The 15,781-nt window shown below is 40.5% G+C and overlaps 1 protein-coding gene across 1 annotated transcript; it reads right to left on the reverse strand.

Annotated features, from left to right (window-relative positions):
• Nucleotides 1–1,933: 1,933 nt before the first annotated feature.
• nfkbiab (nuclear factor of kappa light polypeptide gene enhancer in B-cells inhibitor, alpha b) lies at nt 1,934–11,010 on the reverse strand. Its single transcript, XM_063497208.1, is given in 8 exon segments — nt 1,934–2,403; nt 2,497–2,757; nt 2,856–2,944; nt 3,326–3,536; nt 3,619–3,724; nt 5,302–5,635; nt 5,638–5,724; nt 10,936–11,010. Coding segments are annotated over 8 exon segments (1,176 nt in total). The 5' UTR covers nt 10,988–11,010; the 3' UTR covers nt 1,934–2,367.
• Nucleotides 11,011–15,781: the final 4,771 nt, after the last annotated feature.

A 15,781-nucleotide genomic window follows, 5' to 3' on the forward strand; every position in this document is an offset into this window, starting at 1 on the left:
TTATTGAATCCACTATTTTCTGATGTCTGGGAGAAATTATTTTAAATAATCACGATTTCTGTGTTTAACAAGATAATTGGGATTGGAATTTTTGCCCCAATTGAGACGACTTTTGCTGTTTATTTCCAGTACTGGAAACGCTCCTGCCGCGGTAAATCGCTTTGCACATATCGCGACCTATGTGCCCACTCAGCAGCGCCATTAGACCGGAGTACCCTCACGCTTACAATGCCCAGTGCTGTCTGTGCGTTAAGTCTCATGATCTGCCTTTTGTGGGTACAAAGTAAACAAGCACTGAGGCACCGTTTACTGTGGTTAGGCCGAAAATGGAGCAAAGTTCAGGCAAAAGAACATGTGAGATGATCCATAGTCGTTAATATGTTACTGAGTGGTCTGGATTACTTGCTTTTAAAAAGTGCAGAGCCTAAGCTTGATGTCCACACTGAAACCTTTCTTTCTCTTTACTTTTCTGAAGCGTTCAAGCATCTGTAAGGTGTAGCACGCAATGTGAAAAACACAATATTATACTTTGTGCTCCATGCCAATTATTTAAAAGCTGTGGTTAGTGTTTTAAACATAAATCTGCTGATATTTTATGCCGTATGATTACAAATGAGGCTACCCAGCAGAATACCAGTCCATAAAATCAACATTACTACTTTTACTCGAAGTGTACATGGTGAGTAAAAATACTCACCATGCATTTTTCATTTGATTGTAGCTATTGATTCATTAATATGCCTATCACTTTAATATTGATTTTAAAGTGTTGTCTGCTGTTGAGTAGATGTACAGTACATTAAAACTGTACTGGTCCAATTCATTCTCCCTGTTAAGTGATAACATATCTACCCTGTTTCTGTTTCCAGATTTATCCTGCGCTCAATGAGGCTTTTGTCTTTTTAAGAACAGCTCATTCAGTCGTTTTGATGCTAACTCCTGATGCTAACATTCTTACTCCTGTTGAGTAAGAATGTGACTTATAGCCTAAATACCCTTTTTTTTTAATATCTCTTAGCAGAAGACTTATTCAGTAGAAAACAATTAAATTCTTGTGCAGCATCATTCTTCGTGTAATGGTTGTGTATTAAGGTGCAGGGCTGCCCTCTGACCCAGTATTCTGATTTGTTGCAGGCTCCGTGGCCATCTCCTTTAATTAAAGTCCTGGGTTGCCTTGTGGACCAAGGTTTACTATAAACAGTCATGACATGAACTTTAGTTCATTTTTTCTTTTGCGTAAGGGAGGGGAAAATATTTCATATCTGCTAAAGTATTAAAATGTAAGGTTTAAACACAATTCTGCAGTAATTTAATGACAGTGGATATTTTTTACATGCAGCTCCCTTTCTTCCCATCTTCTGTCACTCGACTTCGGCATCCTGTTGTTCCTGTTCTTCGGAAAGTTAATGACAAGCAGGAATGTCGCCAATAGCTGAATTGTTCCGTTCCTGGGAATTTCCTGTCCCTTCCCTCTTAGCCACACCCTCCAGAAAAACTTCCTGATTTCAATGACAGGGCAATTGACCTCGTTACACACACAGAAAAATTCCCAAAGCCTCTTATCTCTATTCTACAAACACACACATCTAAAAGGAGGAATTCGCAGCTCAATTGACTGCCTGTTCCTCATTCAGTGGAAAGGAGTTATCAGCGCTTTCCTGTATTATATGAAAATCAGAAAGGGAAAAAAGAAGTGTCCAGTCAGGAGTGAAGTTGAGCTGTCATGCTTTGATGGGAGCGTTTATACGAGCAGACTCAGTGACGGCAGCAGGAGGCCACGTGGTTACATTCATTTCCCGTGTAATTGCAGCTTTTTATTGCCGTCAGGCGCTGCCGATTACGATTACACGCCGGATACGACTGCTTCTGATGTCTCGTGTTCACGTGTAAAAAATATTCCCATCCCAACAAATAACACGGTCACACAGGAGGCTTTCACTGTTAAATATGAGTGTTTTAATTTAATGGAGTGTGCTGAACCCATTTGCTGTCTCACATATACAACCTGCTCAACTGTACACATTCACAGCTTCCATAAAAAATACATCTTTGTATACACAGCATTTACACTATCATACAGCAGAGCTGCTGGAGGAACATCTTCACGTATGTATGGACGTCCACAGAATACAAGCGATCCATCCCGTCATTATGTGTCACATGCGATCATGCATTCGCCGGCAGTCTGTTTAATTCTTCCTGCTCAGCTGCCTGGAAGCGGTCACGTCACCTCGCTGCATCGCCCGACCCCATCGTTGTCATCCACGTCACAGCAGAAGTAAGGAACGTGCCGGGCCCCCCTATCCGTCCATCCTTCACCATCACAGCCTCTGGTCTCTGTAACTTCCCCCGCCCTCTCGCTTCCTGCTAATGTCCATTCCACTGAATGTCATCGTAATTCACCTGCAGACACATGGGAGGAAATAAAAATGGTCACACACCAACTAATGACACACTTCATTTGTGCCAGACCGGCTCTACGATTTTGAAACGTACCTCATCGTCAGAGTTCATGTGCTCCTCTTCCTCACTGTCGTCTGACTCGCTGTCTGGCAGCTCTCTCAGTTCAGGATGGGTCACAGAGTACAGCTCTTTGTTGATTTCCCAGTTATCCAAACCAATGGTGAGGTGATAGGGGCTGTGGCCCCCGAAGCTCAGGAGGTTTGGGTTCGCTCCTTTTTTCAGCAGCAGTTTGACCAAAAGGAGGTTCTGCTGGTCCACAGCCAGGTGGAGCGCGCTGCGACCATTATGCTGCTCCTGTAAGACAGCAAGGAGGCAAAGGCATTAGCATTAGCAAAGAGACTAACAAAGATTAACAAAGTTTTTTTTTTTCATACAGAAGAGGTGTAAGTTACCTTTGCATCAATGTCAGCTCCCAGATCTACCAGTCTCTCCACCAGTGAGAGGAAACCCTGCACTGAAGCCAGGTGGAGGCAGTTTTGACCTGCACAACACAGAAAAGGAAAAGAAAAATTAAAAGTTGATTCCAGAGCGAGACTGCAACAGAAATATTCTTTCCATATTCCTTTGTTATTCTTAGTAATTAGCAAAAACTGCTGGGCGTGGGTTGTGAAACACATGCATTCATATCAATGTCCTTTTTTTGGATTTGATTTACTGCCTTTTTTAACCCCCCAAAAATAATGTTTACACAAAAGTCTTAAAGAGAGGTGTCCACCTTTTTTATTTAGACATTAACTACTGCATAATAGATGGGTTTAAGCTCCTCTTGGTCACTTAACTGCAGTCTTCGGGACTAACTAACAGCAAGCGGACCCAAAAACTAAAATGTTAGCATGTCCCAGGCGAGGAAAACATCACTTACCGTTATAGTTGCAGGCAGCCATCGCCGTGTGTAGGTGCTCTGGTCGGCTTTTCTGTGTGATGACGCTGAAGCAGTGCAGGTTACCGTGGCGACAGGCAATGTGGAGAGGCGTGTCTCCATTGTTGTCCACCAGCGTAGAGTCACAGCCGGACACCAGGAGGTTGAGACACACCTCCGGCTGTTTTGTTATTACCGCCAGGTGGAGAGGAGTCTGGAGAGGGACAGGTATTTTAGTAATGTCATGATGGCGGATGCAGGTGGGGGTGGGGTGTTAAGAGCTGTGTTGTGCATACCTGTCTCAGGTCATTCTGTCTGTTGAGGAAGTCTGTGTTTTTAGACTGGTCGATCATGGTTTTGATGAATTCTTTGGCCTCATGGATGATTGCCAAGTGGAGCAGCCTGCAGAGACATAAAAACAAAACAAGTTAAGTAACAAACCAAAGATAAAAACAAATTTTACACAATTTTGTGCCTTTTCGTCTACATCAGATACGGTTACAAAAAAGTATTAACTATGAAGAAAACACAAAATCTTTTTCATAAATATTTGTAATAATAAATTTACAAGGAAAAAAAACTTATTTTACACCTAAAGAGAGTAACTTCCTGTGATTGCAGTAAAATTATGTAACTGTAAAACTTAAATGATTGATGTAACAGCTTCAGTTCAGAAGTGTCCCTTTGTACTCTAACTGGCTTTTATGCTTTTGTTTGAATTTGTGTAAAATACTATATTGCTGCATAGAGAGTTACATTTGTTACACAAAAAAGAAAATGCACTCACTCAACAACAATGGCCAATAGAAACATGTCTTACATAGGGGTGTCATAGTAACTGTTTATCAACGGTAATCCAGGGTTTTTCCAGATTCTTGTGAGGGTGACTTTGCTTACATGTAATCTCTCTTATCTTACTTAACAAGTCTGCAATGTCCAGATCATTCTGGTTTACTGATAAACAAAGGTGGACTTTTATTACAACTTTTTTCTTTTTCTTTTGGGGAATGACATTTTTGGTGGGTACCAGTTGCTTTTTTGTGTCTGCTTTTACTTTCAATAATATGTTTGCAGGAAAAATAATTAGAACGTTTAAAATGTATTTTGCCTTTCACAAAACTTAATTTGAATTATTATATATTATGTGTCATTGCTATACTTTTCTTTGAATTTGTGCAACAAACATAAGTTTTGTACTTGTAAACAAAGGTTAAGCATCTACACTTGCATCATTTTTTTTTAAATACAAACCTATTCCATTTGCCTGTATAATTTTGGCATAAAAGTACTTCCATAAATTTCCGGTACTCTGCTTTGATTATTTAACTTATCTCTGGCCCAGTGTTAATGCGCGAGCAGTAAGCCCATTTAAAACACTAGGAACTATATTCATCTGCGGAGGAACTTTGTTAAAATAAACGTTAGGTTTCGGGGACTGCTTTGTTATTCCCCTTGAGTTAAATGTCAATAATAACCCGCACGCGCCTCTTCGAGAATCGGGTTTCGCCCCCAGTCTCCGCTCACTGGATTTAAGGTACTTTTTTCACATTTTTCTTTTCACCCTCTTTCACTTCACGGGAACGCGCGTCGGTTGGATTCCTTGGTGACGCGCCCGGGACTTTCCCAATCTGACCCGCGGCCATAATAGATTCCCTCCTGATAATAGCCTTTTGTTTACGTCCAGCAGCGCCGTGTCTGACCACAGGCTGACCCGTTCTTAATAAAACCGCACACTCGTTCGGTGAATTGTTAACACCGCGATATGGTACCCCTAAAATCCTGGCTACTTAAAAATTAATCCCCCGCTCGGGTTAAGGTAGGCCCGGGCCTCACTTGGAGCAGAACTACATTCCCCACAGGAAAGGCATCAAATTACCTCCAAGACCCGAGCTGGGCCTTCTCCTAGCCTCACTGTTGCACCCCCCGAAAATAACTGGTAAACATCCGAGCTCGGTAACCTTATTCCGGGTCAAACTTACGTGTCTCCGTCTTCTGTGATCTGTGTCTGCCACTCGTACAGCTCTCGGGTTGCAGCGGGGGGCTGCTTGTGCTCCGGCGGCTCGCATTCCAGCTGGAGCCGGCGGATCTCGGCGGCCACAGCCTGGTACTCCTCCTCCTTCAGGGAATCCAAACCGCTGTCGAGCCGATCCTCCGTGGCCTGAGCCGTTTTCCCTTCTTTTGAGTCCCGACTGTAATCCATTTGGTTTAATATACTGGTCCTGTGAAGATCCATGTTAGTCCGAGGTGCGTTCAGTTGTGTTTTCCGACAGCGCTGCTCTGCAGTAAATGCCCTCTGCTCTGTGGCTGCAGCGGGGCGGAGCTAACAGTTAGGTGGGGGATTTCCAGAAAACTGTCACTTAGAATAACACAGCACACAGATTGCTGGCTCCAACAGGGGATTTCTGTTGAGACACATATAAAATACACTAGTCAGTTTGTCACAGAGAGAGCGAAAATACTTCTGCAGGCTGCATGTTGTGCACGTAAATCATACAGCCTTCAGGGCATTTCACATTCCTATAGACTTATTAATTATGTGAGTAATTGGATTTGGATGCATGCAACATAAAGTCACTTCTTGGTCATGCAAATTGATTAAATCAAAGGTTTTGCACCTCACGAGGGAAACTGCCCAACACCACACATCTTTAGATGTACCTGCAAGATATGGTAATTCTTCAAGAAAGGGAAATTTTAGTTGGGCATTTGGTGTTATGAAAATAATGACGATAATAAAAAAAATTAACATGGAGCTCGGGGAGGTGAAGAATATTCAGAGGAAAATCTCAGAAATTCCCAGATTAAAGCAGTTAATTTTCAAGCAAAAGTACTTGTGTATTCTCTGAGATTTCAGTGGTAAACTGAGAAAAATATAAATGCGCGTTAACCCCCCACCCCAAATTTTCTAGGTTTAGAGTGGCACATTTAAGGGGAAAAATTAGAATATTCTGTTTGATTTAGGAGTAAAAACCTGGACATTTTCTGGGATTTAAAGTGGTAAATGTGAGACCCCCACCACCAACACCACTACACACACACACACACATATATATATATATATATATATATATATATATATATATATATATATATAAAAATCACAGTTAGGATCTGAATATATAATTTTGTTAAGAATCCACATGGCTTAAGTTTCCAGTCAGGCTTATTATGACTGCAGTTGGTAAGCTCATCAAATTATACTGCAGTCTGACTGAGCAATAAGGAAATGCCAGTGATTTTCGCTCTGAATTACCATCGTACAGTCAGAAACAAGGACTTTGAAGAAGCCCGTCTGTGATTGGGGCCAACAGATTTGACTTCTGTGCATCAGTTTTTGTTGCAAATCCACTGTGTAACGAGAATCATTTTATTCCAGGTTCTTCTTGTATATTTATGTTTTTAATCCTGGATTATTTTTAAGGTTTTTCTCCCTCTTTAAAAAAGCCCCTAATGCACCATCTTGAATGTGTCCCAGATGTTAGAAGCACAGTTTTAAAAGTTTAATATCATATAGTTGAGTTCAGATCAATGTGTGTTTTTCTCTTGATGCACGCGTGCAAACGCCTTCAAGTGCACCTTCATTAGCATGCTTCTGCTAAACCGCTCGACAGAAGCAGCAGACCTGAAGGAGGGAGCGAGGGAGGGGGGCTGCAGCAGACAGTGGTGGTACAGGAGTTTCCTTCAAAACTTTTGAGTGTGACCGCTCTGTGATTTCATTTCATTTATCATATGGTAACATAGTGTGATGAGCACAAACCAGCAAGCATGCTAGCGGAGTTTCCCCAACATCCTCCAATCCTGACCACATGATCAAGTGTTGTTCTTACAGTATACTTTATTCTGAAGTAACACTGACATTTTTTAAGGATACTTCTACTTGTTGTGTAATCCTAATTTTAACGCATACATAGAAAAAAAAACAAGTTTCCTGCAAGCATCGAGGTCAGAGATTACAAGCTTGCGCTAATAACTCTACTTAACATCCTGTTAAGTATTTTTAAACTTCTGAGTGATGTGTCTGCAGATGATTTTTTATTTTAAGGCGAATTAAACTTCCACAGACTGCCTCGGTGCCTTCAGTAACTAAGAATGAAATCACTCCCTCCATTCTCCTGCAGATAAACTGGAAGGACTCCAAGTTCTGGATAAACCCGCGAGACTCAACGAGGCTTCGACCTCTCCCTTTAAAAACAGACGACAGGCTGAACGTGATGTTCTGGAGGCCTCGGGGAAACTCCAGGCTTGTTTTACCTCCTATTGTTCCGTCTATGTGACCAGTTAGACGGGGAACCTCGTGGTCTTTGCTCTCAGTGCAAAAACTGTCACATTAGCAGCTGTTGTTATGCAGCATTGTTTGCAGTGCATCACGTTGTGCATACATATTTTGGTACGTTTTAGAAGTGATCTACAGTGCATGTATGTTTTAATGTTCTGATGCGAGAATGGAAAAATTACAGAAACCACAAACAACGAAAGCCGCAGGCACACTCACAGTTGACTGCATGTACATGCTTTTTATGTAGACCACGGCTATTATAGTTACCTAGAACTTAAATAGATACTAGGCATGAAAAACATCTTTATCAACTTAAATTATAAAGGTTTAAAGTGAGCATTTTCAAAACTAAACTAAATTAGAAATGTGCAGGAACGGTCTTTTGTTTTATTCCTGCATGATGGGGCTTTAATGCATGTGTTTACTGAAAGTGTGAACGAAACTCAAGGCTTCTGCCAATCCAGTGTGGACTTATTCTAATCTGTATACAGATTTGGCCAAGATGCACGCCTTACCTGAATGAGTAAGAGGAGTAGACTGGCTGTGTGCCTCGCTTCAAACTAATACTTTGAATGCTAGTGATAAACAGACCCGAGTTTGAACCATAATAAAGCAGATAAATGCAGGAAAGAAATGCACTATAGCTGAGACAAAATAACACAACAAAACAAAGCTGTTTTTCACATGTGTGCATGTGTCAGATCACACCTTTTCTTGATTTTTAAATTTACAAATTTACCGTTTCTGTCACATCCCGGTGTATCAACAGTGATGGGAAGCTCTGGGCTGCTTTTTGTTCTTTAAATCCTGATATGCGTAGCTATGATTAGAATGAGTGCAACTTACTCGCTTTGACTGGAAATCAGTCAGATTAAACCAGTGCGGCTCTGCTGACTGGAAGCCGTGTTATGTGACGTTTTGAGACAAGCAACATTTAAAACAGTACAAAAAAATTCCGAAATGTTTTTAGACATTTAATTAGCCGCCTGAGATGCGGAAGAAGTACATGGAAATGATATTCCTGGATTTCTCCGTGCAGTCTGTGTGTTTTTTCAGGCTTTTCTTATTTCAGCAGGAGTTATCAGTATTCGCCCAGATCACCTCCTTAAGGCTGAAATGTAATTTTTAGTGGGAAACCTGGGGGAAGAAAGGTGGCGTCATGTTGTCAAAGCTCTGATAAGCTCTGTTTTTATTTCATTAATGGTTTTGTAAGAGAGGGATGTACCTCTGCATCACTGTTTATCTCAAAGATTAAAAACATATCTGTATTAAGAATGTGCACTTACCGCAGACCTCCCTCACTATAAAATGGATAAATGGATCATGATACCTCACGGAGACAGAGTTACTGAGGCCCGACCCTGGTGCCAGGTTTTGTGAGTGAGCGCCTGGTACTTCCTCCTGAAACAGCCACGAGGGCCTTTAGGGGTCCAGTGCTCATGGGGGTTTGATGATCACCCAAACTAACTGTTTAGGTTAGCCTGATTTAACAGACCTGCGTGCAACATTTTTAACATAACCATCATAGTAAATGGTAAACTACACTTTAATAAATAGTTATTTACTGTAGGTGTTGTTAAAAGGCCATTGTGGTCAAACATTTGCATCCACTTATCATGGGCATGAATTTTATGGTCATTTTGAGCGTTTAATGATTTCTTTTAACAGTTCTTTTTCCAGGGTGGAAAGGTCAGTACGCCTTAGCAAGTTGCACTGCCATGAGACACTTTTGATAGCTATCAACAAGCTTTTTTTTATAAGTCTGGCTTATTTGACCGCTCTTCTTGGCAGGATTGGTAGAGTTTATTGAATCATGGCATGGACCTGGCTTTTAAACATAGTTCACAAATTTTCAATAGGGTTGTGGTCGGGGTTTTGGAAAGGCCATTTCAGAAGTTTAATGTTATCCCATTTTATCCATTCTAAAACCAGTTTTTATGTGTTTGGAACATTGTCCTGCTGGAATAGTCAATTATGGCTGTTTCAACCATCCTGCTGTTGATTTGAGGTGAAGTTGAAGAAATCAGAGGTAGGGGTGATACATCCAAATAACTTGTACTTACGCACAGTTGTTTGAGCTAATGACCGTGGAATCTGTAGTTGTTTAGAAATGGCCCAAAGAGACATTCCCAACGTGTGTAAATTTACAATTCTCCTTCGATCTTCAGTGAATTCCTTGGACTTTCCAAAGGAATATACCAATGCATATTATTCTGAGTATTGTTCAGTCCATTGAATGCTGTGAAAACAAACCTTTTAACACTGACAAAGATGAACTACCATTAGTAGTCCTGATCACTAATGAGAAGTTAATAGACCTTAACCTTGTCAAGTTACAATGTACTTTATAAACTTCAGTACCATTATTAAAATATTTAAGTGGGTGTATGTATATATTTGAACCTGCATGTTTACTTTTGACCCTGTGCGTATTAGAGAAATTTCAACATAAGCTCAAAATTGTGGACCAGATTCCTTTTTACATTAAAGATGTATATTGCACGATCTTTTCACTCTGGAAAAAAAGCCCAAATAAATAATTGACATGCATGCCCGTGATGAGTCTATGTAAACATCTGACCACACATGTAGGTGGAAATGCAAAATGGAGTTACAAAAGACATCTTGTATTATATACACACAACTCCTTTGGTTTGTTTACATTCTTTTCTTGGAAATGATTAGCCAGCACCTCCTTTCCAATGCCGTCAGATGAGGGAGCAACATGTAGTTTATCTTTTCTCAGTCACAAAAAGGCAAGGTTTTATGAACCTAATTTTTTTATGAACCCAACCACCTAATCCAACACGTAGTCTGAAAGCCACACAAAAACACACCATCTACAGTTTTCCTCTGAAATAATCTTTTTGAAACTAACCCTATTCTGTTTGATTAGACAATAAAGATGGCAGAGTACTTCCACAGGTCAAAAGTGGTCCTGCATAAAAGGAAGTGAGATAAAACAGTGCCAAATATTATGCCTGGCATCCTAATTTGTCACCTCAGCGTTTCTCTTGGTTACAGTAATGATAACAAAAACAGACCAAACAAAACATGAATGTGGTGGAAGGACAAGGAATAGTGGCGCCAGTTCCTGGCAATCCAGTTTGGCCTGATTGAGGTGAATTAAAAGTAAAGTTATCATACACTACTAAAAAAAGAAAATTAAAGAACCACTTTTCAATGACGAGTACAGCATCAGTGAAACCTCTAGGGTAGCAGAGGGGGTTGTTAATCAACCCCCAAAACAGGAGTGGTTTATAGTTTTCTGACTGTGTTTTCAATAGTTTTGCATTTATTTAGGGTCAGTGTTACTACTGGTAGTGTGTGGTGATACCTGGACTCTTCAGAGGTTGCGCAGGTAGTCCAACTCCTCCAGGATGGTACATCAATACCGGTCATTGGCAGAAGACTTGCTGTGTCTCCCATCACAGTCTCAAGAGTATGAATGAGATTCCAGGAGACAGGCAGTTACTCCAGGAGAGCTGGACAGGGCCGTAGAAGGTCCTTAACGCATTGGCAGGATCGTTATCTGCTCCTGTGTGCAAGGAAGAAAAGACTGAGCACCGCCAGTGACCTTCAGCAGGCCACTGGTGTAAATGCCTCTGACCAAACAATCAAAAACAGATTTAATGAGGGTGGTCTGAGGGCCCCGTGCGCACTGCCTGACCCTGACTGGCACTGGCAGGTGCACTGGTGCCCTGTGTCCACTGGTGCCCTGTGTGAAAGGGTTTGAAGAAGTCCTGGAGAATGTTATGCTGACCGAAACATTGAGATATGATGTATTTTCTGTGGTAAGTTAAATATTTGTGGAGTATAGTTAACTAAAAACTAAACTAGAAAATTTTTTATTTAACTAAAATAAATATAGAAACTAGGCTTTTCAAAAAAATAAAACTGAAACTATTTTGTGAACCTGGAAAAATAAAACAAAAATATAGAGTAGAAGTCTTTAGTTTTACTCTCTGTCAGTTTGCAGAAAATGTGCTCACGACCCGCCTGATGAGGGGTTGGCCGGTGTGCTTATTGAGACTCGGGAAATGCTTGTGAAACCAAACTGAAATAATAATTAACTGAAAAATACAAAACTATAATAACGCTGATTTGTCAGAGTTGATGATGTTTTAAGACACTTTTAAAAAACTGTATTTCTTTATAGAGTTGATTACTAGAAAACTGGGGCTTTTTAAATGTCACCAGTAAACATGGCTATTTGTATTTTTTACCACCCAGTGTATGATATTTGATACAGTTATTGTGAGTTATTGAGATTTCTACACCACCAGTGTGATTTCTTTCCCGCGAAAAACAGAAATTGCTCAATTCACTTTCAAGCAATTTGTTCCAAAAGAAAAAGCCAGATACAACAAATATGATAGAAAATTAATGAAAAATGAACCGAAGGTTCAATAAAGACACAGAAATAAATGTCTGGCAATTACTTCCTGGTTCATACTTTAAAAGGTTTAAATCCTCCCAAGAGCTGGAGTGTCATTGCTTTGGGTTTGCAGATGTGTTGGGTGTTACTAGCTGAATCTGGATCCCGAACCAAACCATGCTACAAGATCATTTGAGCTTTGAATGAATTGAATGTGTAGGAGTGAAAAGCCTCTTTGCGTGAGCTCTTTCTGTTTCCATTGAATGTCTTCTCTAGGTACAGTCATTGTTATATAAATGCACACCTGCAGCATATTTGTGCTTGATAACACTGAGCGTGTGGCGTGGGAATCCCTGGGTATTCTGAACACGACCAGACATGTGCTGCGCACAATGACTCGCTATGAATCACACACCACGCACAAAGCAGTGTGGTAAAGGGTAAAAGTTAATAATTGTGACTCATCAAATCAGTAAACGTGTTAAGACTGAAAGCATGACAGAGATGTGAACTCTGAAATACCCTGGACTTTTACTATGCACACCTGTTTCTACCTGCTTCCCCCTTTTTCTCCATTTCCTGCTTCCTCTCCCGGACCACAGACTCCACTGGAGGATTTTACAGTCATGTGCTTAAAATGCACGCTGCTCTTCTAGTTTACTCGCTGTCAGCAACCTGTAGTGTACTTTACTGTATAACCCTGTGTGAAACATACAGACAGCAGCAAAAACAGCCGCTGTTAAACTTATAGATAACATAATAACAATAATGAACTGTATGCATACAACACCTTTAAAAATGCAGTTTCCACTAAAATTGTGCGCTCAAATAGTTGGAAACTATTAACTACAGGAAGAACTCTGACTACAGTGTAATAATAGTGCTGTGCATTGAAATAAAAGATTGGAATTTTACAAGTTTTCCGGATATTAAATTAAAAATTTACATTAAGGAACCAGGATGACTTCAGATATTTACAACTAAGGGATTTTTATGACAGGGAAGAAAGGCCCGGTGAAAATTTGGACAAAAGCTGCATAATTAGAACCACTGTAGGTATAATATCTACATTTTACCATCAGCTACTGGAGAGGAAAGAAAATACAACACTTTACATTAAACAGAAAGAGTGAAAGAGTAATTTTCTATTGGTGATACAGACATGTTGGAGACCCCTCTCATGTGTTTTATCTTTTAATTTTTGGGCGAGCCTGCATTTTGTTGTCAAAATTCTGGGTCATGTTTGGTGTTTTATTTAGTTAATGTGGCAGAAAGTATTGTGTCAAAAGAAGACGGGTAATTGTTTAAAATCTCGTTGACTGGATGTAAAAAGCGGCACCATGAAAAGATGGTCCAGATCAGAACCACCGAGACGAGACGAATGGCTGGAAAAAATAGGTGGAATAGATGATAAGGAGCAACTGACTCATAAGATAAGACTCCACGAGGAAACAAAATAGAGAGAAATGGAGGATGTTTACATGTCAGGGACAGGGTGAGGACTGAAATATTGATCTAGAGACAAAGCACTCCAGATTGTACACAGGTAGCAGTTGGTCTGTTTTGTTTCTTTTGTGTTATCTCTGAAGTAGAACAGAAAGCAAGACATTAGGGAACAGCACAACAAGATAAAATCAAGGTAAAGATGAGAAAAACTGACACACACAAAAAAGAAAATAGGCAACCATTAAATACCAAAACCTTTAATCTGTTGTAGGGTTAATACAGAGAGGCAGGCCCCTCTAGAATCACCACTTAACCTAAACTCTTTGGACTCTAGCTTGTGGATTTGAATGCACGATCTTCTTGCCGTGAAGCAACAATGCAAACCAAAGCAGGCTTTGGAAAGTGATTTAATGAGCCTTCTCAGAGAGTATGTTCCAAAGCTGAGGGGCCGGATGGTACCTTTGGTTACAGAAAGTCAGGTGCTTGGCTCTGACCTCTGTATGCACTTTCCTGATGAGTTTATGGACAATCAGATCCACCCCTCGCTCGTCATATCAAGAAAATGCTCAGCTCAAGGCTTCATCACCAGTCTTTGACACGTCTACATCTGCACAGCTGAGCACGAGGAAGAAAATGAGAGCTGGCAGAGCACTCGGGTCTCTCACTGTCAAACTCACAGAAGTGATGAAACTATCGTGGAAGACTCAAAACAATTCATCCCTAAATGAGATAAAACAATCAGCTGTCGTGCATGACACCCACCCTCCTGATCTACCCATAATCAGGCTTCAAAAGACACATTCCCACACTTTATAATAACAATTATCAATAATTGGTTGATTGTTAGCTCAATTTATGGCTTTTTACTGTTAACAAACATTGTATTTATGATTAATAATGTTTACTGATGGAGTGGCGACAGCGTAATTTACCGTGAACCATCATGGTCTGTTTCTCTCACTGGTTAGTTTTACTTTGGTTAGGTTTAAGCACCAAAACTGCTTGACTAGTTTTTTGAAATTGTTGTGGTTTGGATTAAAATGTGACATCAGACTGAGACCAATATCACTGTTGGCAGGACATCGGCATCATGGGACCAACGCCAAAGGACCCGGAAATCTCTGAGAGCAGGTCTGACATAAAATGTTTGTATGGCACAAACTGATGATGTGTACACAGTATATAACATGACTCATAGCTAATGACATTATTTATTACTGTTTCATTGTTTCTTGCCAGTGAAATAACCAAAGTTTACCAAAGTGTAGCTTATCATTTATTACTGATGGTTATGTGAAAAATCTTGAAAATCAGGTGTTTTAAACCAGGCAACTCAGCAGCTTAGTGACAGTTAGAATTGATTTTAACATTTTACCGCCAGATTTTGTCAGTTGAAGCACATCTGGCCTTTCAGAGTGAAAGCGTCGATGGTGGTTTTGTTTATGCCATAGGGATCCCTCGGCTTTACAAGGACCTCTTTGAAAAAGCTCCCAGAACCAGAAACCTCTGTTAAATCGATTTTTTAAGTTTTCATAGCCCTGTTTTGTTTAGCACTGTTGCTTCATGGCGAGAATCCACCAACTGGGCTCTTGCTGTGCCCCGCTTCCTCCCACAGTTCGAAGAATTTAAGTTAGTGGTGGTTGTAGGACTGTACAACACCCCCCCCCCCCCCCCCCCCCCCCCCCACACACACACACACACACCCCTTTATGCCTCAATTCAGATAATTGGTTGTGGTTTTAACTTGGAGAGGACTAAATAATGATCAGTGTTGACCCCATTACCAACACAGATCCTAACTCAAACCCTAGGAAGTCAGAATATATCATTTTTATTTTTATTAAATTGTTCTCCCGAGTCTGGCACATGTTATAAATCAGGGGTGTCGAATTCCAGGCCTCGAGAGCCGGTGTCCTGCAGGTTTTAGACCTCACCCTGGGTCAACACACCTGAATCAAATGATTAGTTCATTACCAGGCCTTCTGGAGAACTTCAAGACATGTTGAGGAGGTAATTTAGCCATTTAAATCAGCTGTGCTGGATCAAGAACACATTTAAAACCTGCAGGACACCGGCCCTCAAGGCCTGGAGTTCGACACCTGTGTTATAAACTACCCACATTTTTTTCAGGTAGGGTTAGGGTTATAAGTGTGACTTAAACCTCACAGGGTTTATTAGACTGAGGTTTTGTTTACAGCCTTAAAAATAACCTTTTAAGACATCCAAGGGACCTAACGGAAAAGATACTGCAGGTAAGTAAAGTTTCTGGGCTTTTTTAACTTTAGTATGGTTAAAGAAGTGTATTTTCAGGCCCATGAATTACATTTTTACAGCCCTCAGCAGATATTTACATGAAATT

This window comes from Pelmatolapia mariae, linkage group LG16_19 (genome assembly GCF_036321145.2).
Source record: "Pelmatolapia mariae isolate MD_Pm_ZW linkage group LG16_19, Pm_UMD_F_2, whole genome shotgun sequence".
Lineage (NCBI taxonomy): Eukaryota > Metazoa > Chordata > Actinopteri > Cichliformes > Cichlidae > Pelmatolapia > Pelmatolapia mariae.